General features: G+C 59.2%; 2 protein-coding genes across 13 annotated transcripts; one reads left to right on the top strand and one right to left on the bottom strand.

The window, feature by feature from the left end:
• Window positions 1-163: 163 nt before the first annotated feature.
• On the top strand, window positions 164-24,355 carry POMT1 (protein O-mannosyltransferase 1). 10 transcript variants are annotated; one of them, XM_060100692.1, is made up of 20 exons: window positions 781-1,022; window positions 1,818-1,969; window positions 3,066-3,172; window positions 3,344-3,394; window positions 3,956-4,102; window positions 4,887-4,998; window positions 5,358-5,423; window positions 5,509-5,602; window positions 5,745-5,900; window positions 6,701-6,831; window positions 7,150-7,245; window positions 8,349-8,441; window positions 9,956-10,052; window positions 11,514-11,606; window positions 11,830-11,950; window positions 12,267-12,364; window positions 12,939-13,052; window positions 13,990-14,116; window positions 14,931-15,108; window positions 15,774-16,610. In XM_060100692.1, the coding sequence occupies exons 2-20, from the start codon at window positions 1,848-1,850 to the stop codon at window positions 15,946-15,948; spliced, it is 2,178 nt and encodes a 725-aa protein (XP_059956675.1). In that variant the 5' UTR covers window positions 781-1,022; window positions 1,818-1,847; the 3' UTR covers window positions 15,949-16,610. The 10 variants fall into 10 exon arrangements, with proteins under 10 accessions (XP_059956672.1, XP_059956668.1, XP_059956673.1 ...); XM_060100688.1 differs by lacking the exons at window positions 781-1,022; window positions 15,774-16,610 and adding exons at window positions 1,198-1,486; window positions 20,058-24,355; XM_060100687.1 differs by lacking the exon at window positions 781-1,022 and adding an exon at window positions 1,199-1,486.
• Window positions 16,592-22,424, bottom strand: UCK1 (uridine-cytidine kinase 1). 3 transcript variants are annotated; one of them, XM_060100695.1, is made up of 7 exons: window positions 22,144-22,309; window positions 21,599-21,758; window positions 20,634-20,730; window positions 20,344-20,486; window positions 20,159-20,253; window positions 18,381-18,429; window positions 16,595-17,876 (listed from the first exon to the last, which is right to left on the bottom strand). In XM_060100695.1, exons 1-7 carry the CDS (start codon window positions 22,222-22,224, stop codon window positions 17,695-17,697), a joined length of 807 nt encoding a protein of 268 aa, XP_059956678.1. In that variant the 5' UTR covers window positions 22,225-22,309; the 3' UTR covers window positions 16,595-17,694. The 3 variants fall into 3 exon arrangements, with proteins under 3 accessions (XP_059956680.1, XP_059956678.1, XP_059956679.1); XM_060100696.1 differs by having other exon boundaries at window positions 16,596-17,876; window positions 22,117-22,424; XM_060100697.1 differs by lacking the exons at window positions 21,599-21,758; window positions 22,144-22,309 and adding an exon at window positions 21,222-21,495 and having other exon boundaries at window positions 16,592-17,876.
• Window positions 24,356-25,977: the final 1,622 nt, after the last annotated feature.

Below are 25,977 nucleotides of genomic sequence, written 5' to 3'. Positions count from 1 at the left end.
AATTTAACACTTTCCAAAAGGAAACCCCGCCGGCTGATTCCGTCTGAGCCTCTCCACTGTGGAAGCAGGGGACCCGGGTAGGGCGCGGCCTGCAGCTCTCAGGGTCACACCCACCCCCTGGATTCCCTGCTCTTGGGGACCGGCGGTCCACATACCTCCAGGGGCCTGACCGCGAAGGAGCCCGAGGGCCCGCAGGATGGAAGCTCTGGATCCTCAAGACCAGACGGCCCCTGCTTTCGTATGAAAGACCACAGGCTGAGAGTCCGGGCCCAGGACGCCCTCCGGCCGCAGGCGCGGGTGAGCCCGCTCTCCCTCTCTCTCCACAACCCGGGTAAGTCAAGAGTCACCTGCACTGCGCTAATGCTGGGTGACGGACATGGGGAAAACAGGAAAGAACCATAATTCCAGTTATTAAACCTGCAGTACCCTTCTGTCCAGGAGTATTAACTCCCATATAGACGAGGGGAGGAAGAAGGGGTGGGGCTGGGCAGCAGAGTTGCCTTAGTGCCGGTTAATCGGGTCACTCCCTTGACCTGGGGCCGTGTCCCGCTGCAGAGCAGGCTCGGCCGGGCCGCGCGGGCCGGAGGGTGGGGGGCACCGCCGGAGCGGGGGTGTATCCTGCCCGCCTCCACCTCCGCGCGCGTCCGCGTCACACTGAGCGAAATGCCCATACGGTCCCACTGTGTCGTCTTAAAAAGGCAGACGTGTGTCTAGTGTGCCCAGGAACCCTGGATTGCCCAGCCGTGAATCACTGACTGCAAACGGTCCACAGTTCACCCTTCGAGTCTGGGTCTGGACTTGCCCAGTGCGCAAGCGCGCCGCTCTCGCCCAGTGCGCACGCGCGCTGCACCCCCGGGGCTCCCCGCAGGCACAGCGAATCGAGCGTCGAGCGGGCTAGTGGGCGGCGAAGAGTGTCGAGCGTCCTCGTCCGCAACGGTCCGCGCCCCAGCCCCCGGCCCTCAGGTGTCCCGAGGCGTGGCCCGGCGCGGGGAGCGGCTCTGAGGGGACTGGAAGAAACGCGAGTACGTTTGGGGCGCCGGGGACCAGAGCCCAGGCGGAAGCGGGAAAGTCAGTGCGGAACGCGCGTGCGCGGTCTGTGGGGAGCTGTGGCCGGGGGCGGCAGGTCTTGCCTGGCCCGGGGGTGGGGTCGGGACAGGTGTGCAGGGGGAAGGGGGCGCCCGAGGCACAGGTGAAACCTTCGGGAAAGATAGCGGCCTGCGGGAGAGAAAGGGGAGTGCCGGGAAGAGGAGTGGGGGCCTCCCAGGGCAGACAGGGTCTCTGGAGAGAAGGGGGTGCTCAGGGCAGAGGTAGCTGCAGGGAGAGAAGCGGGCCTCCAGGGTAGATGTAGCCTTGAGGATAGAAGGGGACCGCCGAAGGCCAGATGCAGCTTTGATGCGAGAAAGGCGGTGCCCAAGGCAGATGCAGCCTTAAGAAAAGTGGAGCCTCGGGGAGGAAACGGGGTGCCCAGTGCAGATGCGCCCTCGGGGTGAGAAAGGGGGCGCCCAGGGGACGGTGCTGGCTCGCGACGGGAGGGGAGGGGAGGGGAGGGAGGATCTTGGCGCAGATGAGGAGGCTCTGAGCCTCAGGGGGTGGAGGTCACCGCGCTGTAAGCTGGCCACACTGCCCAGGTGGGGAGGGGCCAGGAGGCCGTCTCATTGACCGGAAGTGCCCAGCAGGTGTTGGTGGAGTGAGTGAATGTTGAGTCCTCAGATTCCCACCTCGGTTGACCGCTCGTGAAAGCAGGGTCCTGTCACAGCGTCTTTCGAGCCTTCAGGGGGCCACCATGTTCTGATGACAACTCTTCCCTGCTTTTCCAGGGCATCCTCCCCGGCCCGCTTTTCTACAAGATGTTGGGATTTTTGCAGCGCCCTGTGGTGGTGACAGCTGACATCAACTTGAATGTCGTGGCTCTGACCGCGGTGGGGTTGCTGAGCCGACTATGGCAGCTTGCCTATCCAAGGGCCGTGGTGTAAGCCAAGCAACTCCATTTTGGGTGCATCGGAAGGAACTGTCATTTGTTCAGTGCATTGGTGACAGGAAGTGCCTTTTTGAACAGCGTAAATGGGAGAGTAAAATTCCGGGCTTCCTGGTGCTGGGTGTCTTTGGCAGTTAAAGGAGAGACCAGCTTGTCCCCAGGACAGCCCCTGCACAGGCCACCTGTTTGGTCTCACCCCGTAGGTCAGCAGTGGGTGCAGTAGCCTTGGGTGACCTTTGACAGTCTGGAGAGTGGAGGGCTGAAGGTTGAGGAATTTGGAAGTGAGTCCACACTGATACTAGAGTGTGTTCTTTGTCGTAATGGGAAGTGATTACTGTTATTATTAAAGGGATGTTCATTATCTGATTAATACACGTGTTCCTTTTCACTTAACTTTTTATTATGGCACATGTCAAACAGATACAAACGTACAGAGAATGGTATATTCATCACCCAGCTTCAACAGTTACCAGCTCATAGCCAACCTCTTCCCTGCAGTGGATTTTTTTGAAGCACATCATAAACACTGTGTTTCATTTATAAACAATTCAGTATCTATCTCTAAAAGATCAGGATCCTTAAAAATCACGCGACCACAGTAGCATCATCACACCTAACAAGTTGCCAGCAGTTCCTTAATGTCAGTGAAAGTCCCTGATGGAAAGAGGTTTGTTGCGGCTGGTGCCCGCATGCCTCCCTTTTATACCTGTTTTGTCGGGTCACCAGGTCTGATTCCGACTCTTAGCTGCAGGCACGCTGGTGGACAGGCAGATTAGCTTTGTGTTCAGGAGGGCTTTTGGAGACAGGCTCACAGTACACCCTAAACCCAAACACAGGGAAAGAAATAGAACCTGTCTCAGGAGAGCCTCCTGAATGCCCAACTTTCGTGGGGCGTTTCCCTTCCTGTCCTTGTGAATGTGTGGTGTTGCACACGTGTCTTCATATTCGGGGACACCGTGTAGTTGGGGCAAAAGTCTGACCTTTGCTGGTCACTCTCCAGTCATTTGGAGACCCAGGTGTGCGTTTATCCTCATGCCTTTTGTGTACAGTTAAGGTTTCCAGTTGACTATAACGTGGGTTTGCTTTGCAGTTTTGATGAAGTATATTATGGGCAGTACATCTCTTTTTACATGAAGCGGATCTTCTTTTTGGATGGCAGTGGACCACCGTTTGGCCACATGCTGCTGGCCTTGGGAGGTAGGATTCATTAATAAGAGAGGTGGCTCTTTAACACTTATAGGTGAAATTTCTTCAGGGCAGAAGCGGTATCATTCTTTCTTTATTATCGTTCCCCTATTGACTGCCGCAGTTCGGTGCTTCAGAAATATTTACTGAGCAGGATAGTTACTGATTAATCTTCTGTTTTAGGTTATTTAGGAGGATTTGACGGTAACTTTTTGTGGAACAGAATTGGAGCAGGTAAAATATCATTTTCGTTTCCCTTATTAACTCGCATATATTAGATTGGAGAGGCCGCAGCTTTCATAGGGATTAACAACTATGGTTTATTCATCTGAATCCAAGGTATGATACATGTTTGGGTACAAGTGAAAGATTTTCAGAAAGTCTGGTAAATTCCTTAGTGTTTAGTTACAGTAAGTATTTTATCCCTGGTTTTTGGTACGCATAGCATGCTCGCCATATGTGGCATCTGACTGCCGTTATCTTTTGTATGTATAAATGTTATGTGTTGCCACAGAGTTTTTGGAAATAGATGGGGTAAACTTATAAATAAGGATTAACTCATTTCAGAGTCCTCCGCCTCACTCCCGTACTTACTGAGAACTGGCCCTTGACCACACACGGAGCTTCTTTCAAGGCCTCTGCCCGTGGCCTGCACACTCCGTCCCTGATGGGGCCCCCAGCCTTGCAGACTTGCATTGTGGTCTGTGAACGTGGTAGTCTGTGTGAAAAGACACTGCAGTGTAGGGAGGTGGTGTGCGCACAGTGCTCTCAGCCCCGCTGTGGTTGCTCTTCCAGAATACAGCACCAACGTGCCTGTGTGGTCCCTGCGCCTGCTGCCGGCCCTTGCAGGGGCCCTGTCGGTGCCCATGGCCTACCAGATCGTGTGGGAGCTCGGCTTCTCTCATTGTGCCGCCGTGGGGGCCGCTCTGCTGATTCTGATCGGTAAGGCCTGGTGGGGCGCAGGGAAGATCCCAGCGCCAGCCCTTGTTTATGTCTGTGCGGCCCCGGAGGGCTCAGGGTTTAGTAGACGTGCCCCTGCAGTGTCTGCTGCTCGCAGGATGGAAGGACGCACATCCAGTGTGTCCAGATTGGACTCTGGGCGTCACCCCACTCCCAGGCCGGGGGATTGTGGAGCTGTGTGTGCAGACTGTGACGTCACGGAGGTGCAGCCGTGTGTAGCGGGGCTGCCCCAAACGATACTCCTACGCGCGCGCCCGCCGTGAGCACCTCCCCCTGCAACCAAGTCTGTCCTGGAATGAGAAGCTCCCCCGTACTCCCACCTCCCGGGCCTTGACCAGTGGAGATGGACTCAGGAATTAGTGGGTATTCCTCAGAAGGGATCTCTTGGCCCAGGTCTATGAACAAATGACATTAAGTCAGATGAAAATAAAAAGAATTCGTGTCTGCTGAGTGACGACCCTAACTGGGCCCCTGTGCCCACAGAGTGTTAGAACGTCCAGGCGGCCTGCAGAATCTGTATTTCTTTTCTCAGACGAGGAAAACGAAGGCTCAGGAAGGGCAGTGACTTCCCCAGAGTCCCCCAGGTCTCGGGAGGCTTGATTCACACCTCAGAAGTGGCCTTCGTGGTTCCGGGGCGTGTCCCCTTCCAGCCACCCCGAGCCCGAACTTGCCACCCTCACGCTCTGGGATGGTTGACAAGGGCCCTTTCTGGTGGACGTTTGCCCTCGCTGCCCAGCACCTGACGCCCGTGTCATTTCCCCGACAGAGAACGCTCTGATCACTCAGTCAAGGCTGATGCTTTTGGAATCAGTGTTGATATTTTTCAATCTGTTGGCCGTGCTGTCTTACCTGAAGTTCTCCAACTGCCAGAAACACGGGTATGGAAAATGGGACGTGCTCGTCTAGTTACTAAGAAAAAGGAGTCCGGGGGGTTGGTCGACCTGAGCAGGTCTGACGCCTTTCCACGCAGGGGAGCCGCCCCAGGCACCTCGACTGGCTCTTGGCTGACTTTACAAATAATCCTCATCTTTCTGTAACTCAAACTAACTGGAAAGATGTTCTGGCCAAAAAGGAAACTTCTATCAGGACTGGCTGCTCTCTGGGGAGATGAGGAGTCATTTCCTTGTACCTGGAGCTTGGTGCAGCCAGCCGACCCCGAGATCTCTGAGGAGGGCACCTTCTCTGGCCTCTGGGAGACATTCTGATCTCCCAGCTCGGCTTCTGTGCTTTGCTCCAGGCCCTTCTCTCCGAGCTGGTGGTTTTGGTTGACGCTGACGGGTGTGGCCTGCTCCTGTGCAGTCGGGTGAGTTTGCTCCACGGGTCTGGGGCAGCAGCCATGTCCCCCGTGTGTGTCTCGTCTTAACTTTCTCTCTCTTGTGTCCCTTCAGCGTCAAGTATGTGGGTGTGTTCACATACTTACTGGTGCTCGGGGTTGCCGCTGTCCACGCCTGGCACCTGATAGGAGACCAGACGCTGTCAAACGTAGGTGCTGACGTCCTGGGCAGGGCGAGGCTGGCCCTGGGGGGTCAGGGGGCAGGGAGCGCCTGATGACAGGCCTCGGAGGGGGACAGACCTGGGCCCGCCTTCCCCAAAGCAGGGGTGACGTCCCCTCCATCTCTGGCAGGTCCGTGTGCTCTGTCACCTGCTCGCCCGAGCGGTGGCCCTGTTGGTCATCCCGGTCCTCGTGTACCTGCTGTTCTTCTATGTCCACCTGCTGCTGCTCTGCCGCTCCGGGCCCCACGACCAAATCATGTCCAGTGCTTTCCAGGCCAGCTTGGAGGTAAAAGTGACACCCCAGCCATCCTAGAAGGAAGGCCACACTAGACTCAGAGTTTTCTTCCGAAACACCACCAAGTGGGCCTTAGAGGAAAAACCAAATCGAGAAGTGAGGCATCGCTTCACTACTACTACACGAATTCTGAACATGCTGACGGTGTAGGAGGGAACGAGGGGTCCGCTCTCTGCAGTGTGACCTGCTGGGCAGGTGCCGGGCTGCACAGGACAGACGCGACTCTGGCATTCGCTCAAGTAACTTTGCAAAAATAATAAAATGCTCCAGTTGTGGTGTCAGCAATGTAGACTCTGAAGTCGGACAGACCTGCTCTTAAGGGCCAGCTCTGCTGACAGCCAGTTCTGTGTGTTTGGGGAAATTTCTTCACTCACCCAAATCCCAGAGTTAGACGGACATAATTGCTCTTATCACGGGGTGCCTGTAAGAAGTAAATACGGATGAATGGGGGGACTTCCCTGGTGGTCCAGTGGTTAGGGCTTGGCGCTTTCACTGCTGGGGCCCGGGTTCAACCCCTAGTGGGAGAGCCGAGAGCCTGCAAGCCACAAGGGCGAGTGGGGAGGGGCTAGGTGAGTGCCTGGCCCAGGGCAGCCTCCGGTCGGTGGTCATACAGCATAACATGTCAGGATTATATCACATGCAGTCGTAGCTAATTGTGAGATACAGTGGTTAACTGCCCCCACCCGGAATACACCCCGGCTGTCAGAGGGGCTGGCGGAGGGGCTGGCGGAGGGGTCACGCTCTCGCTTTCTCTCTTCCCCTCACTGGCCACCCCTTTGCTCCTGTCTCAGGGGGGGCTGGCGCGGATCACGCAAGGCCAGCCCCTGGAGGTGGCCTACGGTTCCCAGGTCACTCTGAAGAACGTCTTTGGCCAACCCGTGCCCTGCTGGCTTCATTCCCACCAGAGCACCTACCCCGTGATGTAAGGAAAGTGACGTTTTTAATTCAAAGGTTATAATGTGTTTTGTTTTTTTCACATTTTTGCTGTTACCAACTCTCACTTTATGTGAATAAGTTTGCGAGACAAAAAAAGAAACTGAGCTCTCAGATCCTGATTATCGACGAGACTAGTTATTTCTGCGTGTAAAACCACTAGAGGGACTGGCGCTGCCTGGGCTCACATCTTCAGCCCCGCTGGGACGTGAATGGATCTGGACAGCTCGCTGGGTGGCGTCTGTAGGGACCTTGGTGGGGGGGAGGGGGAGGCCGCGGGCCCCGCAGATGTGCCCTCTCCTCGCAGATACGAGAACGGCCGCGGCAGCTCCCACCAGCAGCAGGTGACCTGCTACCCCTTCAAGGATGTCAACAACTGGTGGATTGTAAAGGACCCCGGGAGGTGAGTACAGGTCCGGGGACGCCTCGCCTCGGTCCCGGCCTCCTCTCTGCCCATGCTCCGTCCGCGAAGCCTTGGGACCGGCTCTGTGCCGGGCAGCCCGCGGTCCAGGACTTAGGGGCCCAGCATCTCCTCCGGGTGCTTCCAGGCGTGTCCCGACTCTCCCCCCTCCCCGTGGTCTGCCCCCCCTCCCCGCCGCCCTGCAGACGCCCGTCTCCCTGCCATCACCCCCGCCTCCAGTCCCAGCCAGTCCTGTTGGTTCTGCCGTCAGGGTGTCCGTCTCCCGCATCGGTCTGTTTCCACGCCTGCCTCCCCGATACCCCCACAGCCCCCCAGGTGTCAGGTCAGGCTCCTGCTCAAACCCCTCCCTAAGCTCCGAGCTCCACGGCCCTTAGAACAGATCCAGTCCCTGGCTGGTCTGCAGGGCCGCGCCCTCCGGCTCCAGTCCCACTCCCCTCACAGCGCTCACCCTGCCCCGCGTGGATTTCTGCAGGAAGGCAGGCTCCTGCCACAGGCTCTGCACCGCTGTCCCCGCAGCCTGGAAGGGTCCCACCAGGGCCTCTTACTCAGCACCTGAAAGTCAGCTCCTCTGGAACACTGCCTGGCCGCCTCCCAGGCTCCCCACCCTCCCCGCTGTCAGCATCCCGTTGGCTTCCGCGTGTCTGCTGTCTGGCTGCTCACATGTTTGCTCCCTGGTTCCCACTCAGTGCAGTAACTTGAGGGTGGTGGCCACGTCCGTCTGGCTCTGCCAGATGCTCAGCTCCCAGCCGCGGGGCAGGGTCTGATAGGCCCTTGCCACTTTCACTGAGTGAACGTGGAGCCACAGTCTGTCTGTTAGAAGGATTTCGGGGCAGGTGCGGGCCTTCGTAGCAAGTATGGCGCAGTTGCGGTCAGTGTGAAGGTGGCTACTAGTGGGGCCACGCCAGGAAGCTTGGAAAGTGACCTGAGGTCTCAGAAGAGAGTTAAATAAAATGTACGTGCTGTGTTTTCACACGCGTTCACCTCATACAAGGAACACGGTGACCGGGCGGCTGTGCGATTCCACGTTGCGCGGGCGAGGACCGGGGCCCCTGCCGCTCCGTGAGCGCAGCTGCACTTTCTTCCAGGCACCAGCTGGTGGTGAACAACCCCCTGAGGCCCGTGCGGCACGGCGACATCGTGCAGCTGGTGCACGGCATGACCACCCGCCTCCTCAACACGTGAGTCCCCTCCTCCGTTCAGAGCAAAGCGTGACCGCTGCTGTGCGCCACTGCCTCTGGCCTGGCTCTGCCCTCGATGTCAGGGGGTGGGCAGGGGACCCCTAGTGGTGGTCGCAGGGTAGGGGGAGAGCCTTAGTGATCTGAGTGGGACAGCAGCCTCTCACCCGTCCTGCGGGGGGGCCGGGGTGACGAGGAGAGTCCTGCCTGGAATGAAATGTGGGCGTCCTTGCAGATGGGGGACCCGCGGAAAGGAGAAGTGAGTTCAGGAAGGATCTCAGCTGGGGGTGGAGTCAGGAACCCTCCCTGGCTTGACCTCTGGGCAGCGTCCGCGTATTGACGGGCCCGGGCCGCCTCTGCTCTCCTTCCACCCGGCCTCTCGGGTCATCTTGTGGGTCTCAGTGACCCCACACTCGCGCCCCAGCCCCGGCCTCCCCGCTGGATGCCTGGGCTCTCTGCCTCCCTTCTGCTTCCCGGGGAAGGAGCCGGTTGCTCAGTCCTCATCCTCTTCCCCCACCCCTGTAGTCGCTGTGTCGGGAAATCCACGAAGGCCGCTTCCTTCTCTCTGCACTCCCAGCCCCGCCCAGGCCCCGTTCCGTTTGTCCTGCGATGCTGGGACCCCCGTGTCTGCCCCCTTCTGCACACGGCAGCCACGGCTCCCTCTGAAACACACACTCTGCTCACTGACCTCACGTCTCTGCGGGACCCCTCCAGTGGCTCCCAGTGTGACTGTCACTCAGAATCACACCCCACCCCTCCCCTGGCTGCAGGCCCCCTGGGACCTGGACCCGTGACTCCAGTCACCCTAGCCCCCCACTGTCCCCAAAATGACCACGTGCAGCCCCCCTGGGGCCTTCACTTGCTCTGTCTGCCTGGAATGTTCTTCAACTCAGATCCCCCACACACACCCCACCCCGTGGCCCACTCGCTCACTCTATTCAGGTGTCAGCTGAGATGTCCCCGCAGCAAAAGCATTGCTGTGTGCTGTGCCTGCCCTGGTTGGGTGTCATTCGTAGCTCTCACAGGGCCTGCGCTCGTGACTGACTTCCTGCTCGCTTCAGGGTCCCCCCAGCTCCTCGGCGGGGCCTCGCAGAGTCTGGTGACGCGCGGTTTCCTAGTGCGTGGGCGAGGGGAGCTGGGGTTTCTGGGCGTGTTGTCCTCCGACAGTAGTCATGGCGCCCCAGCCATTTCCAAGACCTGACCTCAGGTTGCTGCCGGCTGGCCGGGTGAGCTCCTGGGCTCAGCTCGTCCTCTGAAAGGGGGATGACAGGCCCCACAGTTTAGATGGGTGTCTGCCAGATTCCCCCAGAGATGTCACGACTGCAGAGTCTCTGCCCTCTCGTGTTTGATTTATCGCCCAGCTCCTAGGTGCTGCATCCTTGGAGTGGCAACCGTGGTGCTTGAAGGCCGAGCTGGCTTTGTTTCCTGAAAAGCGGTTTTTTTTTCCCGTAAAAGCACAGTGAGCGCCTTTCAGAGGAGCTCGGGAAGCCCCTCGGCAGCGCTGTTTGCTTTTCCAGGCATGATGTCGCGGCCCCCCTGAGCCCTCACTGCCAGGAGGTGTCCTGCTACATCGACTACAACGTCTCCATGCCCGCCCAGAACCTCTGGAGGCTGGTGAGTCTAACCCCAGCGACCGTGCGCGCTGGCAGCACAGCCCGTTCCAAGCCGCCCCTTAGGACAAGTGACTGCCTGTTCTACAGAGAGGGGGAACTGGGTAATTTTCTTCTGTCAGAGGAAGGAGCTTATGGTACGAGGGAGGGGTGGGCACTCCGTATGGGGCTTACGTGGCACTGCTGGCAGAAGCCCCTCCCACTGTCTGGCCTCCAAGCCAGCGCCCTGAGCACACTGGGAGCCTCTTTTGTCAACCCTCACCAGGGATTAAGAAGGGTTTCCCTGGGGACAGGCAGGGCCATCGGGGGGTTGATTCCTGGCACTGCCCTCCTGGGCCCTGGGCTTCCCTGGGGACAGGCAGGGCCATCTGGGGGTTGATTCCTGGCCCTGCCCTCCTGGGCCCTGGGCCTGTGGTCAGGCAGTGCACTGGGCAAAGTGGCAGGAGGAAGGTTCTGTCACTGGGCCGTCGGACCGTCTGAAGTCAGGGACACGCGTGAGAAGCGCAGCGGCGGTGCAGTGGCTGCACTGGGCTAACCTCCGGGGGAGCCGGGCTCCCCTTCAGCCCCCACAGGCTGCACGCCTGTAGCACTGGCCCCCCGCCGGGTTCTCGATGGTGCGAGGCCAGGCTCTGCTGGCCCTCCGCGAAGCCAGGGGCTGGGGAGGCCGCCTCTGTCTCTGTGCTGGCGCTCTGTGCCGCACGCAGGTGTCTGGGCAGCTGCCTCTGTCCCCTGCCCCGGTGCTCCTCTGATGCGAGTCATTGCACCAGCCCCTCACCACCAGGATTCTCCTGGAGGCCCCGCCCCCTCCCCTTGCTGCTAAGGCCCATTGCTGATCCTTTCCTGCTCCTCGGCCCCCCTGGTGGCACTTCGAGCCCCACACACCCGTTTCCAGGAACTGAAGCTCCGAGAACAGGCAGAGAGGACGGCTGACCGGAGGGTGAGGCCCGGCCCGGCCTCCTTGTCCTGTCCGCACTTAGCCCCTCGGGTTCTTTCCTGTCAGTAGCTACATGACCTCCGGGGGTCGTCGCCAGGCTCCAGTAAGTTAAATATGGCAGCACCAAGCTCTTCAGACGTTAGTTTTCTATTACCCAGCGTCAGGAGTGCCCTCTAAGGGCATCTTTTCAGGGACAGTCTCTGACCTCCCTTTGCGCCATCTTTGTGCGCCATCAGGCGTTGCAGAAGCTGAAGGGTGAGCATCCGTCTTTAAGTCCCCACTGAAAAGGCTGCCCTGTGCAGTCTCTGGAGGAGGGCAGTGTCCCCCTCCCCCTGACCACCCCCTCCAGCACCTTGCACAGGGGTCAGCAATAAAGTTGATGGCACCGTCTGTGATCAGCCGTCAGCTCCCCTTTGGGGACTGTCCCCTCGTATCAGACCAAGTCAGTCTCACTGTGGTGACTGGTCTTCAGTTTTACATTTAAGGAAATTTGAAAAAGAGTGAAATAACGGACCAGACCTGCTTTTACAGGACATCGTGAACAGAGAGTCGGACACGGACGTCTGGAAGACCATCTTGTCAGAGGTCCGGTTCGTGCACGTGAACACCTCAGCCATCCTCAAGGTCAGTGACACCGGCTCACACAGTCCTGCCAGGTGGGACAGAATGAAGGGTGGCGGGAGTGGTGGGGGCCCCCTGTGACTGCTCAGAACTGAGCCCTATCGTGACGCTCCCCAGAGGAGAGCCGGCTGCCCTGGTCAGCTGCTGGCCAAGTGACCGGGGTGGGGTCCCCCGGGCCAGGCTGAGCCGGGCCCTCCCTCACACCCTCCCCACTTCGCTTCACCAGCTGAGCGGGGCGCCCCTCCCGGACTGGGGCTTTCGGCAGCTGGAGGTGGTCGGGGAGCAGCTGTCCCGGGGCTACCACGGGAGCAGCGTGTGGAGCGTGGAGGAACACCGCTACGGCAGGAGTGAGCCCCGGCCGCGTGGGAGGGGCCGCGTGCGCTCCGTGCTCCGCTGCAGACCCTCGCCCTCCCCCTCCCGCGTAGCTGGAGCAGTGACAGGACTCGGGGTGGGGGTGCGTGTCCCTGGAAGGCAGGGCAAGCCGAGCTTTCTGACTCGAAAGATGCTGAGCGGGTGGGTGGGCCGTGTACGGTGGGGAGAACCACGTGGAGTGGCGCACTCTGACAGTCCTGGTGGGTTGTTTGCAAAGCAGCTGGCAGCTGCCACCGGGAGCTCCCTGACCTGGTTCTGCTTGTATCTTCTGGGTTCCGGTGTGTCTGCCAGGCCAGGAGCAGAAGGAGAGGGAACTGGAGCTGCACTCCCCTACGCAGACGGACGTCAGCAGAAACCTCAGCTTCATGGCCAGATTCTCGGAGCTGCAGGTGACAGGCGGGCGGAGGGGTGGGCGACCTTGCTCACTGGGTGCTGGCTCCTCGCCAGGGAAGGCACTGCAGTCTGTAGAACTCCCACCTGCCCAGCGTCAGACTTTAAACTGGGACCTGACTCGGCAGGGAGGGAGCATCTCCCTCTGTCCACTCTAAGTGACATGCCTGGCATGGTCGGTCCCCTGCCTCCTGGCTGTCCTGCCTTGTGGCTTTGCCGGCAGGAACAGTCAGGCGCCAAGGAGACTGTGCAGCAGAGTGGCATCGCACACAGGGCAGGGCAGGACGGGCCGCCGTCAACGCGGTGCAGCCCCAGAGAACTCAGGGTCCCAAATCTAAAAGCACCCTAATGCCCAGTCCCATCCCTTAAAACAGACGAGGCGGCTGGAGCCCAGGGGTCGGCGCCTCCTGGGCTCATCAGCCCGTTGCGCTGCCTCTGTGGCATGATCTAAATGAACTTGAGGTCGGACGCCCACGTGAGAGGGGCAGAGTTTACTCTGACCCCTGGCAGATCCCTGAGCGATGAAGGCGGCTGGCTGTCCATGGGACTCCCAGCGGCCTCTGCTTTCCGCAGTGGCGGATGCTGACAGTGAGAAGCGACGATTCCGAACACAAATACAGCTCCACGCCGCTGGACTGGGTCACGCTGGACACCAACATCGCCTACTGGCTGCACCCCAGGACCAGTGTAAGTGGAGCGTCTGTGCGGCAAAGCTGTCCCACGCCTGAGAGTGCTGTGATGTTAAGAGCAGCTGCTGCACCCGCCCAAGTCCCGGCCTTCCTGCGCTTCCCTAACAAGAGCCTGGGACTTGTTCTTAGTGCTTTGGCAGCTCGAGGCCAGAGCTCCCCTGAGACGCCAAGGAGTCGGGTCCTAGTTTGTCCACAGGTCAAGGGAAACCAGGCTTGGTGGCTGTGGTGGCAGCGCGTGGCTCCCCTTCTCTGGCAGACGTGGGTTTTTTTTGTTTGTTTGTTTTTGGTACGCGGGCCTCTCACTGCTGTGGCCTCTCCCGCTGCGGAGCACAGGCTCCGGACGTGCAGGCTCAGCGGCCATGGCTCACGGGCCCAGCCGCTCCGCGGCACGTGGGATCCTCCCGGACCGGGGCACGAACCCGCGTCCCCTGCATCGGCAGGCGGACTCTCAACCACTGCGCCACCAGGGAAGCCCAGACGTGGTTTTTAAAACAGCCCTGCTTGATTTCCCGCAGGGCACGTGGCGTCTGGGCCGGTCAGTGCTCCGTTTCCCTGTACCTCATCTCTCTTACCTGGGAGAGCAAACGCAGCACGTAGCGGGTGCCCAGTAATTACCCGCTGAGGGGGGGCGGTATGTGCTCAAGATGCTCGCCCTTTTCCTCCCCCCCGGAAGTGGGGGGCCACGGCTCGCTGAGAAGCGGGGTCTGAGATGAACGGGTCCTCAGCGCCCTGCAGCTCTGCATCAGCCCCCTGGGAGCAGCTCTGTTGTCAGAACAGAATCCCGTCTACTCCTGGTTCTCAGTTTCAGCTTACGGAGCTGAGAACCTTCACACGTCCGTCCCAGCAGTGAGGGCGGAAGGTGTAGTGGGTGCCCGTGTCTGCTCTGGGCTGTGGCATCTTGGCTGAGGTGACAGGGTCTCTCTGTGCGCCCGCAGGCACAGATCCACCTGCTCGGAAACATCGTGATCTGGACCTCGGCCAGCCTTGCCACCCTGGTGTACGCGCTGCTCTTCATCTGGTACCTGTTCAGACGCCGAAGAAGAGTCTGCGACCTCCCTGAGGGTCCGTGCAGCTGCCCACACGTGTCTCACGCCCCCTCCTTCTGGTTCTGACGGGAGCTCCTTGTGCTTCGGGTGTCAGCCGGCCGCACCAGCACCAGGGCCTTGAGGCCACCTCTTTGTTTCTGCCTCGAGGGAACGTCTGTCTCTTCCGCAGAGACAGAATGTTGCAGTCCAGTCCCTGCATCGCCTTCAAGGCTTCTCCAGGGATGTGCAGGTGTCAGGCAGGAATTGCTTCCTGACCGCGGAACACCCTGGAAGTGGCTGACGGGACAGAGGCGCCAGCGGGCACTTAGTCAAGGGTGGTGGTCTGCAAGGACAGAGACCCCCTTCAGACCATCCTGAAACAGGAAAGGAGCAAACACCCAGGGCAGGGCAGGGCCCCCAAGGCCGTCAGGAGCAGGGAGGCGCCTTCTCTGGGCTCAACTCTGAGCTGGTCATTCTCTCCACCGACTCCCGGCTCTCCTGGGCGGGTGCACGGGTCCAGCCCCTCCACTCCTCCCTGAATAGTGAGACCCAGCTCGGAATCTCCAGGTGAGCCAAGGCCAGCGGGCAGTCGGGAATAAGCTGGGCCTGGCCCCCAGGAAGTTGGCATTTCTCAGGAAGGGGATGGTAGTACCAGCAGGAAGTTACAGGAGGTTCTACGACACAGTCTGTCCTTTCTCCAGCAATGTGGGAAGGCTGGGAGGGGACACAGAGAAATCAGGAGCTGGAGCTCGCGTGTACCTTGCGGATGAGGAGGCCAGCCTGCTGGACCGCCGGGAGCTTCCCAGCTGGAGCCGTCAGCGGCACCGGCTCACGATGACCTTTTCCCGCAGATTGCTGGCTGCGCTGGGGGCTGGCCGGGGCTCTGTGCGCCGGGGGCTGGGCTGTGAACTACGTGCCCTTCTTCATGATGGAGAAGACGCTGTTCCTCTACCACTACCTGCCCGCGCTCGCCTTCCAGATCCTGCTGCTTCCTGTGGTCTTGGAGCACGTCGGCGACCACCTGTGCAGGTACGGGGCCTTGGCAGCCACGCCCCCCTGGGGGTCTGGGTCCAGGGGAGTCTTGAATGGCGATTCCAGTGTGATGCAGATGAGGTTTGGGTCACAAGCAAGGCTCTACAGGGGTTCAGAGGATGAAGCTAACGAAGGCCGCCAGGAGAGGAAGGTGGCTGATGTGCACGGGAAATGGGGAAGGCCCTTTGGGCTTGGAGAACACCAGGAGCAAAGAGAAGGAAAGGGAAACATGGGGCGTGTCCCGGAGCAGCCGGTGGTTCGTGGCCAGACTGTGTGGTGCGTGGCAGAGATAAACCAGAAAGCTTTGTAAACCGGAGCGAGTTATGGAGGCCAGGGCAGAGGGGGTGCCCTCTCTCTTTGGTCCCCGGGAGCCTGGTAGTACGTCAGGAGGGCTGCACCGTGCTCACGGGGGGTTCGGGGGCAATACCCCGGCATCCGATCCTAGATGGAGCAGAAGCTGTGGAATTCTGGAAGCAGAGCGAGTGAGGAGGGTGGGGCTTAGCGCATCCGCCATGACGTGGTGAGGGCTGATGGTCAGGCAGGGGGTGGCCGGGGGAAGGAAAGGCCAGGGTAGGTGACCACGTGGGTGACGGATGCCCAGAGGACATCGTGGTGGGGAGGGGCCGGCCTCCCCACACCCGTGCTCTGCCCTGGGCCGGCAGGTCCCAGCTCCAGAGGAGCCTCTTCGGCGCGCTGGTCGTGGCGTGGTTTGCCTCTGCCTGTCATGTGTCCAACATGCTGCGCCCGCTAACCTACGGGGACAGGTCACTCTCACCCAGCGAACTCAAGGCCCTTCGCTGGAAAGACAGCTGGGATATCCTGATCCGGAAATACTAGCAGGACACGGACACAGTGACAGAGAGCAGGGCCGGGTCAGGACAAAGTAGAACCGTCTTTTATGAGCCTTTTATGAGCATGTTTACTTCTGACAACGCAGAGTGGCTCTGAGCTTGGTGGAGACTCAGGCTCGGCAGGGATTCTGTTCTGGTTTCGCTGTTGAAACAGTCCTCTGACGAGCACCTCATTTTGAGCGAAGTCTGTTTCTCCCGGACCATAAAGAACAATGTGCTCCATGTCTGCTGACTCCTCAGAGCCCCGTGAACTAGCTGAGTGTGGAGCGGCTGGCATGGGGCTCCTGTTGGCCTAGATGAAGGCAGGGAGGGGCCGGTTCGGCTCGAACCAGACGAGGCCCCGGTCTTGCTGTCAGAGGCTGGTGGTGGGCTTTGGCCGACTGGCCCGCTGACCTGCTGACCCAGTGAGGCCGTGGGGAATCACCCTCGTGGTTCAGTGGCACACGAGCTACTGGAACGCCGGCCTGAGGAGGTTGTGCAAAGCTGGCCGTTCCTCCTCCCCACCGCTGACTCTTTAACCGCTGCCCAGAGAGCCCGCTGAGAGGTGCGTGGGCCTCTTCACCCGTCAGGGTCTGCGTCATCCATACATTTCCTTGTCCTGAATTTGCCTTTTCTTAATGTAATTAAAAAGGGACAAAGTGACATTCATATTTGGTATTATTTATTGGATCTCTCTCCGAAAGGGCACAGTAAGTTTGACAAAACTACCACAGTCATCAGAAACCAGCCACCGTGCTCAGCTGAGCTCAACTGATGTCTCTGTGTAAAACTACAGTTAGAACTCGACAGCTGGTGGCTTTTACAGAAACAGCCACGTGGGAGGGAGGACAAACGAGGACAAGACCACGAGTGTCTGTGAGGCGCGGACGCCGCGTGAGCACAGGGGACCGGCCGCCCCTGGGCCGCGGCACCTGCTCACGCCGCTCTGGTCCACACGCGCCTTGACTGGAGGTGACGTGCCCTTGACCTGGCCGAGGGCGACACCAGGAAAGACCTGTCCAGACAGCAGCCCGGGCTCAGGGGCCCTGAGTAGGACTGCATGAGGACACTGCGCCCGCCAGAAAGCAGACCCCCAAGCAGGCAGACTCAGGCTGGGCAAGCGGGGGCCCCGCCTGTGTGTTTGGTGCTGGTTAAGGAAAAGCTTGCTCCCCAGGGCTCCCTCGTGGCTCTGCCTTCAGAGCACAGGCCAGAAGGAAGGAAGCCTCTCTATGGCCTCTCGTGTACCAGGTCAGTGTGTACCAGGAGCACGACCCTGCTGGTGGGTCATGAAATCGGGTTACTAGGTCACAGCGAGCACGGGGTCAGGAGACAGACTAAAACAGAAAACATGTGGCTGTATAATACATAAAAAGGAAGCGTGTTACCTCTTCATACTTTGCAGTTACACGTGTGTGAACCAGATCATACGAGTCTCTCTTGCTGTGGGTTCACCGTCAAAATCACAGCGTCCGGGCTATTTCTTCAACGTTCCCCAAAATATGTGACTTGCCCACCACACGTTCTGTGGCGTTTCTCAGTAACTGAAGAGACCTTTAAGCCTCTGTGATGTGAGGAAGCGGGTGGAAAGGTCAGGGCTGCCTGCAGACATCCTGTCAGACCCAGTCTGAATAAGTCGTCCAGGTTTCCTGAAGTAGCGAGGGACGCCTGGACTGCAGCACCACCCCGGCCACGGCTGTGTGTTTAGGGGCAGGGGGGCATCTCTGGACCCGCCGGGAGCTCAGCACTCCACTCCTCAGTGGGGCCTGCTGCTGGACTCCAGGTGCGACCGTTTGCCAGAGGTCAGCACCCCGGGGTGGTCTCCCGGCTCAGGAAACGTCCTCTTGTAGCTGCGCCCGTTGGACCCTCCGCGATGCCACTTGCAGATGTCGCCGTTGAGGATGTCTTGGATGTGCTGCACGATAAGGTTGATGGCCACTGCAGCAGAGACAGACAGAGCTGGGTCAGCTGCCCCCACTCTCCATCGCGGCACGCCGGGAGGGCTGCCCGCCCAGCGCCCACCTGGCGTTACTGGTGAACCGCACGGTTTTCCTCCCCGAGGCATCTGCGTGGCGCTGAGTCTCAGCAGACAGACCAGGGCACTCTGGGGCCTGAGCACAATAAAACCTACCTGGCTCGGTCGGCGAGGGTTTCTGTTAACTAACCCTGGTTAAGATACCTTCTGCTAATGAGTGACTCCCTGTCAGTTTTCCGTATGTATTTTTTTTCCCACCAGCTTCCCTGAGATATAATTGACATAATGCATTGTGTCAGTTTAAGATGTACAATGTGTTAACCGTTTTTCCAAGTGCATTTGAAACCTGTGCCACGATGTACACAGGCCTCACGCGCTGGGGGTGTCTCAGTAACCACGACAGGATGGGCAGTGCCCGCTTCCTGGTCCTGGGAGGAGCGGGGGCAGCCGGCAGGCCTGGTCCTTACCCATATTGTCAGCCCCTCGAGGGATTATCACGTCAGCGTACTTCTTCGTCTGCAAGGCAAGAAAAGGAAAGTCTCATAAGGATCTGTCCCCCAGATGGTTTCAGCTTGCTTGGGGCTAGATGCAGGGAAGCCAGCCCGGGCCCGTCATGGCAGATGGGGGGGGGCAGGGATTCGGGGTATCTGTCAACCAGGTGAGAGACGGTGGCCCCAGAAGTGAGGGGGAAGGTGAGCTGAGGCAGCCGAGGAAGAAACAGCGCTTGTCTCCCGGCGTCTCCGAGACGCTCGTCTCACCAGCACCGCTGTAGAGGCCAGTTCTCTGTGCTGACCGCCCGGTTCTCTGGGCCGAGTGAAGCGGGGCACCCTCCCACCACACACAGGGTTCTTGACCTGCGACAGCAGGGCTGCGCCGCACGCGAGGACCTGCGCCCCTTCCTTCCCCACCCCCCATCGGCTCCCACGCCGAGGAACTCACTCCCTGTCGGGCACCCTGTGGCACCACCGAGGAGGGACCCCAACCAGGTGCTGCTGAGGGGGCCGAATCTGAAGCAGCGGAGGGAGGCAAGCGAGGAAACGGTCTGGGCCCAGAGACAGACCTGCAGACCGCTGAGTGTTGCCAGCGTGTGGATTTGGGCCAAGGAGCCCTGTCACACAGATTAGCCACAGGGGCGGGCGGGACCAAGCCCTGGGGCAGCTGTGTCTGCAGGCCGTGGAGACCCACGGGAGACGTGAGCGTGAGAGGGTTAGGGCTGCCTCCCGCGGGGCTGTGGACAGCGGGCTGGTGGGGGCAGGAGGGGTGGAGCCCAGCAAAGAGCTGAGAAAGGTCTTCCCTTGGGGGACGCGGGGGACACGGCCAGCTCGGTCAACTCGCTGTGTGGCTACAGGTAAAGGGGAGGGAGAGACGGAGGGTCCAGCCCTGAGCGGTCCTGTGTCCACCCAGGGGCACCCGGTCACATTTGGAGTCCGGAGTTTTACCGTAAACGACCTACTTTGCCAAATGTCTTTCTGTAAATAAGAGAGACTGCAAAACAGTCAATTTACTTTTCTGATCACTTTCCAGAAACTTCAGAGAACATGAATGTAAAATAAAAAATGCTTTCTTGAAATAGCAGAAACAGAACTCCTTCGTCCTGTTTATCTAAAGCAGGAATCCTGGTTCTAATTCCTTTGTGCCTCATTTTTCCCTTTAAGAAGCAAAATATTGTGCAATTCCCCTTCAAATCCTTACGCAAGTCCTATCTAGTGACAGTGAAGACTGTGAGATGGAGGAAAAGACAAATGGCCACAAACAGTGAATTCCTCCCTCTATAGGCCAGCCGGACCTTCCAGTGCCAGCCAAAGAAACACATGGCATGGATGAAATTTCTGAGCACCTACTGTGTGCCAGGCACCACTTTGGCAGCCAACAGCCAAAAATCCCTGCCCCTGTGGAGCCCACAGTTCTAAGCGGGGGAAGGAAATGCACAGTGTGGGTCAGGGGAGAAGCAGCGCCCTGGAGAAATGCAGACAGGCGAGGAGGGAGGCGGTGCCGGTGCCAGGGGTGAAGCCCGGGGGGACGGGGCGGGCGGCGAGGAGGAGGCAGTGGAGAAGGGGTGATGGGGAGAACAGAGGACACATTCACAGCCGAGAACGGCTCCTCGGGAACGTGGGTACAAGAAGCTAACTTCTCCGTTTATACAGCAGACCACGTCCATCCATGGCTTGGCTCTCACAGAACGGGGCACCAGGGGTCCTTCTGAAAAGGGAGAAAAGGAGGTCCCCAAGCAAGCGGAAGGCGGTACCGGCAGGCAGAACTCCTCGAAGGCCGGCTTGACGAAGGTGGTGTACTGCGTCAGGATCTGCTCCAGGTCCCGGCCGCGGTGCACGTCCCGGAGAACTGTGGCGACAGGAGCGGGGTGGGGACCTTCAGACCCCCGGGACCCAGGGCCGGGCCGGCCAGGGGCAGAGAGGCCCGCGTCTGCCTTACCTCTTCGCGACAGCCTGACGTCAGAGTCCGTGTCCACAAAGAGCCGCAGGTGGAACATGTCCCGGATCTCCTGGCTGTAGAAGACCAGGATGCCCTCGAACAGGACCACGTCTGCAGGGTACACCACCGTGGTCTCCGCTAACCTGCACGGTGAGACCAGGAAGGGGCCCTGCCGTCAGCTTCAGCCCCCGGGTGTGGACTCCGTGCTGGGGACAGACCCTGGTGGCGGGGGGGTTGTCCTCACCAGCCCCCAGCGCACAGCCTTCTCCTCCCAGGAACCACCTGCTCACCTTGAGTGGGTCACAAAATCATAGATTGGGACCTCGACTGTTTTGCCCTCCACAATATTTTTCAGAGTCCTGTGCATCAAATCGTTATCAAAAGCATCTGCAGGGATGGAACAAAAGGCAAGACAAGCCTGTGTCCTGGTGCTGGGGACCGCAGGGAACTCACTCTGCCTTGGGGTCAGCACAGCTGGGTGCTGGTGCTACCAGTGACTCTAAGCAACAGCTGGACTGGGAGCTGCCCCCTACAGTTTACATTTGCAGGGCCCTCTGCAAACCACAGGGTGGACGGGTCCTTGCTGCCCTCGGGCAGTGCCACCACCCAGGGATCAGCCAGCCCTGGGAGGTAGGTGGGCTAGGCGTCTGCTTCTCTCTATTTCTGGGAAATAACACAGACTGACGCTTCTCAGACCTTCTTCCCATGTGTCCCCTGGAAAGGAATGAAGATGGGAGCCAGCCACTGGGTGGAATCTTCTAGTAGCAGCAGGGCGGGGCAGCCTGGCTGTTCCCCCTCATCCACCCCATCTCCACCTGTTCCCCCGGCCCCCGACCAGACCAGGAAACGGAGCTTCAAGGCCTCTGGTTCTTGTTTACCCACTGCTTCCACTGCTGGCCTCTCGAGGACTCTGCCCCAGGGCAGGTGGCGGAATGAAAGGCCACAGTGGACGCGGTCTGTGCAGAGGACCCTTAACGTGGGAAGAGGCGTGGCTTTCTCCGTGACCATAGTCGTGGCAGAGCGGTGGTCCTGAAGGCCCTTCTGAGGCGCAGACTCCCTGACTGGCTCCAGGGGAGCCTGGAGCTCCGGCAGGACCACCCAGGGCCCAGAGAGCGCGGGAAAGACGCTCCACTGCGGGTTATCTGGGTGATTTTATGGAACCACTTAGGTTTCTTGCTATCCAGGTCCAACCCTGGACCCAGTCTCCGTGGTCTGCCCTCCCTCCCCACTCCCTCCCCACCCTCAGGGTCTCTACCTGGATGGTCGAAATTGTACTGTCCCTTCAAGGCCTTGGCCTTCTGTTCCGTGGTCAGGACTTTATAGAACCTGTCTTGACTCAGGATGACCAACTTCCGCTGCCGGTGGTCTACTTCATTCTGTCCCAGCAGCTCCATGATCTTCTCGCACACAGTTGACTGGGAACACACAAACAGGATCCCCGCCTGGAGACGCTCCGACGGGCTGCCAGGCCGGCCAGTGACGGGTGGGGCTGCGCTTGGCGGGAAGGCCTCGGAGCACTGGCAGGGGCAGCGCGGACCTGGAGGCCACGAGAGGCCAGGCCAGCGGGAGGCCTGCGGGGGTCCCCGAGGTCCAGCGCCCCGCTCCCCGCTCCCCGCCTGCGCCCCGGCCTTAGCTTGGCCAGCCGTGGCCGCAGCCCACGCCCGGGAGGGGGCACCTCGGCAGCCAGGGGCTGGGGTCTCTCTCTGCACGGAGACCGGAGATCCAGGGGGCCGGCGTGACACTCAGGCCCCGCCGCGCCGCCCAGCCCCTTACCTTGCCGCTCGCGGTACCGCCGCTCACCCCGATCAAGAAGGGCCGCTGGTGAGGTCGGTCGGCCTCGTGCGCGGCGCCCTCGCAGTCGCCGCCTCCAGCCGAAGCCATCTCCAGCGCCGCTCGCCCGCATCGGCTTCCTGGCTCACGCAGCCTCCCCCAAACCTGCCGGCCCGCCCCCGCGCAAAGGTCGGAGACGCCCCCTCGGAGCCCCACTTCCGGGAGGCGAGCGGCGCGGTGGGAGCGGGGCTGCCGGCGCGCGCGGGGCACCGCGAGAGTTGTAGTCTCTGGCGTCCGTGGGCGCCGCGCATGCGTGGGCTGGGCCGATGCTCCCGGAGGCTGCGGAGGCAGTTGGACCGGCTGCGGCGATGCCCGGTTTTTTTTTTTGCTGCAAAGGACAGAAGCAACTCAATATCGCAACTGGCTGCAGGAGTCTCCAGACGCCGGGCGGCCTCCGGGAAGGTTCCCTCCAGACACACCTCCGCTGCCTGGGGCCGTCGGAATGATCCCCCGGGACTGCAGGGCCGGGGTGGGAACGTGGGCCAGCGCCCGAACCGGCAAGTCAGACTCCTGAGCCCTGTGACCCGGGTCGGAAGTTGGAACGGGTTCAGCCTCCTCGCGTGCGGTCACCCCGAGAGCGCTCGGTCACCTATGCACCTGCGCCTTGTGCTCCGCCCCAGCCTCCACCTCCCGGGTCCGATGCCTCTTGCCTGGGCACAACCTTAGCGCCGCCTCGGCTCACCCCCACTCCAGCCCAGCCTCCACGCTGGCGACCCGAGTTTCCTGACGCTCTGCCCTGATCGTGTCACCCACCCACTGCCCCGCTAGAGCCTTCAGTGCTGCCTCCAAGACAACTTCCTGGCCTCCTCAGCCTTCCTAGTACGTGGTGGGCAGAAGTCATGGAATGACTTTTTAGACTCAGCACTAGACAGGCTGTGAGCCAAGAAGACAGAGGCCCTGTCTGCTGGATTCCACCTGTCCCCCCAGTACCTGGCACAGAGAAGGCAAACACCGACCTGTTCCAACTGTATGTTTCCCCAAGGCATCAAGTCTCTCTTTGCAGGTCTAGCTCCTAATGCATTGTGAGCACTCCATGAATATTTGATGACATTGAAATATGATGCAGGAGAGACTAATGTGCAGGCATCAGGCGAAGTCACTGTTTATGCGACTTCAGAGGCCTTAACCCACCTCAGGAAGGGTTACAGGATGGTTCTTCTGATGGGAGGGGGGGAGTGTACAAGGGAACTTGGGCCTCCTGAGCCCTGTGGACCTGGACAGAGGGAAGCTGAGGAAGGAGCGGCTGGATGGACATGAGAAAGCCACCCCCTACCTGAGAGGAACTTACACAGAAGCTCAAAACAGGGAGGGCCATTCACGCATTCACCACGGGGGAGGCAAGGTTAGGCACTTGGCTCTGGGTTTAGAGTTGGGTTCAAACCTTGCCTCTGCCGAGTGACCTCGGGCAGTGATGTGGTCGTGGTGTTTCCTTACTTCCCAAATGTTATGGGGGAAGTGTTATGACTTCATGAAATTAACATGTGTGAGTGGAGCTTGAGGAATCTGATGGCGGGCAGAGGTTCAACAACAGACCACAAGAGAAACTGAAGCAGAGAAGTTTATTACTCACAGGTCTTGGAGGAGGTACACGGCATGCCTCAAGGGGCCACACAGGAGGTCAAGGCAGAGTGCAGACAGAGAGGCAGGCCCTGGGGCATATTCCTTTATCAGGGTCTGTGGGTGGAGTGCTTTGGGTTTCCCAGGCTAGGGCTGGATTGGTTAATTCAAGCCGAAAGAGTGGGGTTTTGGTAAGGTCCACGGGGGTCTTATCTCAGGGGCGCATAAAGCATACAGGCAGGGGAGACTTGATCACAGGAGCATACGTTGGCTGGTGACTCCACAGGCTGCTGTCTAGGGCATGCACATGTATGAAGGGACGTACTGTCAGTGTGAGGCTTCTGCAGGCCGCTTAGCCAAACAAACTGGATGCCAGGGCAGCAATACCATGGAATAGCTTAGCTAAACTCTCAACAGGGAAATACCACGGTGAGGCTTCCATGCCAGAAGGCACACAAAGGGCCTGGTGTAAAGCCTGGCCCAGAGCGGGTGCTGGGTGCCTGTTATGTGTTTTCTTCGCCTGGTGTAAAGCCTGGCCCAGAGCGGGTGCTGGGTGCCTGTTATGTGTTTTCTTCATTTGTGTATTTGTCTATGTGGCATCCATGCCTCACGGGGCCAATTATATTAACTGTATTTTCTTATTTTCTGTATTATTTTCTTTTTTAATGCTGACACTTTTTTCTGGGGGTGGGCCGTGCTACGCGGCTTACGGGATCTCAGTTCCCCGACCAGGGATTGAACCTGGGCCCTCGGCAGTGAAAGCGCAGAGTCTTTAACCACTGGACCACCAGGGAATTCCCATTATTTTTTGTATTCTTTTTTTTTTTTTTTTTTTTTTTGCGTTATGCGGGCCTCTCACTGTTGTGGCCTCTCCCGTTGTGGAGCACAGGCTCCGGACGCGCAGGCTCAGCGGCCATGGCTCACGGGCCTAGCCGCTCCGCGGCATGTGGGATCTTCCCGGGCTGGGGCACGAACCCGTGTCCCCTGCATCGGCAGGCGGACTCTCAACCACTGCGCCACCAGGGAAGCCCTATTTCTTGTATTCTTGATGCTGTGGCATCTGGGGGCTTCCCCCCAAGGCCTGCCACTTCTTAGGGATAGCAAAGGGAGCCCATCTTTCCCATGCGCACCAGCCAATGCCCAACCCCCTCTCATCTAACCCTACACGCTCCCACCAGGCCCCAGGCCCAGACACCCTCCTAGACCCTCCACTCCACCCTGTGCCTGGCTGACTCTTCCCACCATCCCTTTCCTGAGGATGCTCCAGCCCCTCCCCAGCTGGACCAGGCTAGCCCCTGTCAGTGTTCTCTGTAGCCCCGGAAAGCATGGAACACAGCTACAATTACGTAGCAGATTCTGCAATCATGGGCTTGATGTTTGTCGCTAGAGCTGAGCCCTATGAGGGCAGGGCGGTGGCTGGCTTGTGCTGCCGAACCTCTGCCACGCACAGGAAGCACCTGTTGTTGCTGAATGAGCAATGGGGTTGAGACTCAAAGGTTTGGCTTTCTCAGAACCAGGTGAGGCAGAACGCTGGGATTCTCTGCTCCCATCTGTACCATCCCCCACCAGGTCAAGTTCACAGGAGCACAGGAAACACAGCTTTCCAACATGGCCCTCCTCCCCCAATCCCCTTAGCCAGCCCCACTGCCTGCAAAAATGTCAGTTCATTCCCCTCAGGTCTTCAAGCTTTTGTTGAACACAAGCTAGCGCTCAGCACTTAAAGAGTTGACCAGGTGCCCGTCGTTTCAAGAGTATTTGTTGCCATTTTCCCAATCACGGTGTAACCCATGCTCATTGCAGAAAATGCATACGCACAAACACGCACAAATAAAACTAAAATCAGCCATAACCCCTCACCCAGGGAAGACCGTGGTTTTGTATTCTGGTGTTTGCTTTTCTGGTCTGATATGGCCATGGCTAGATAGTGCAAAGTTAAACAAGGTTTGGTTACATATCTTGAATAGCAGTAAAGCCTCATACAATCCGTCAAAAGGGCAGAAATAGCAGGAGTAAACCCATGAATAACCAAAGTGGCAATCAGTAAAAGTCGATTGTGCAAAAGACAGTTCTTGAACCAAGAGCTCTCAAAACATGGACTAAGCCTCAGGTTATGTTGGTATAAAGCAGCTCGTATAGTGAGGAGGCAATGACTGTTTATTCTTCACCATGATTGGTTATAATATTAGGATTTTCTTAAATGATATGGAATTGGTTACCTCATACCAATTTGGGGAAACAGTTTCAGTT

This window comes from Mesoplodon densirostris, chromosome 6 (assembly GCF_025265405.1).
Source record: "Mesoplodon densirostris isolate mMesDen1 chromosome 6, mMesDen1 primary haplotype, whole genome shotgun sequence".
NCBI lineage: Eukaryota > Metazoa > Chordata > Mammalia > Artiodactyla > Ziphiidae > Mesoplodon > Mesoplodon densirostris.
Note: the sequence above shows the minus strand (reverse complement) of the source record. Positions and strands in the feature narration are given on the sequence as shown.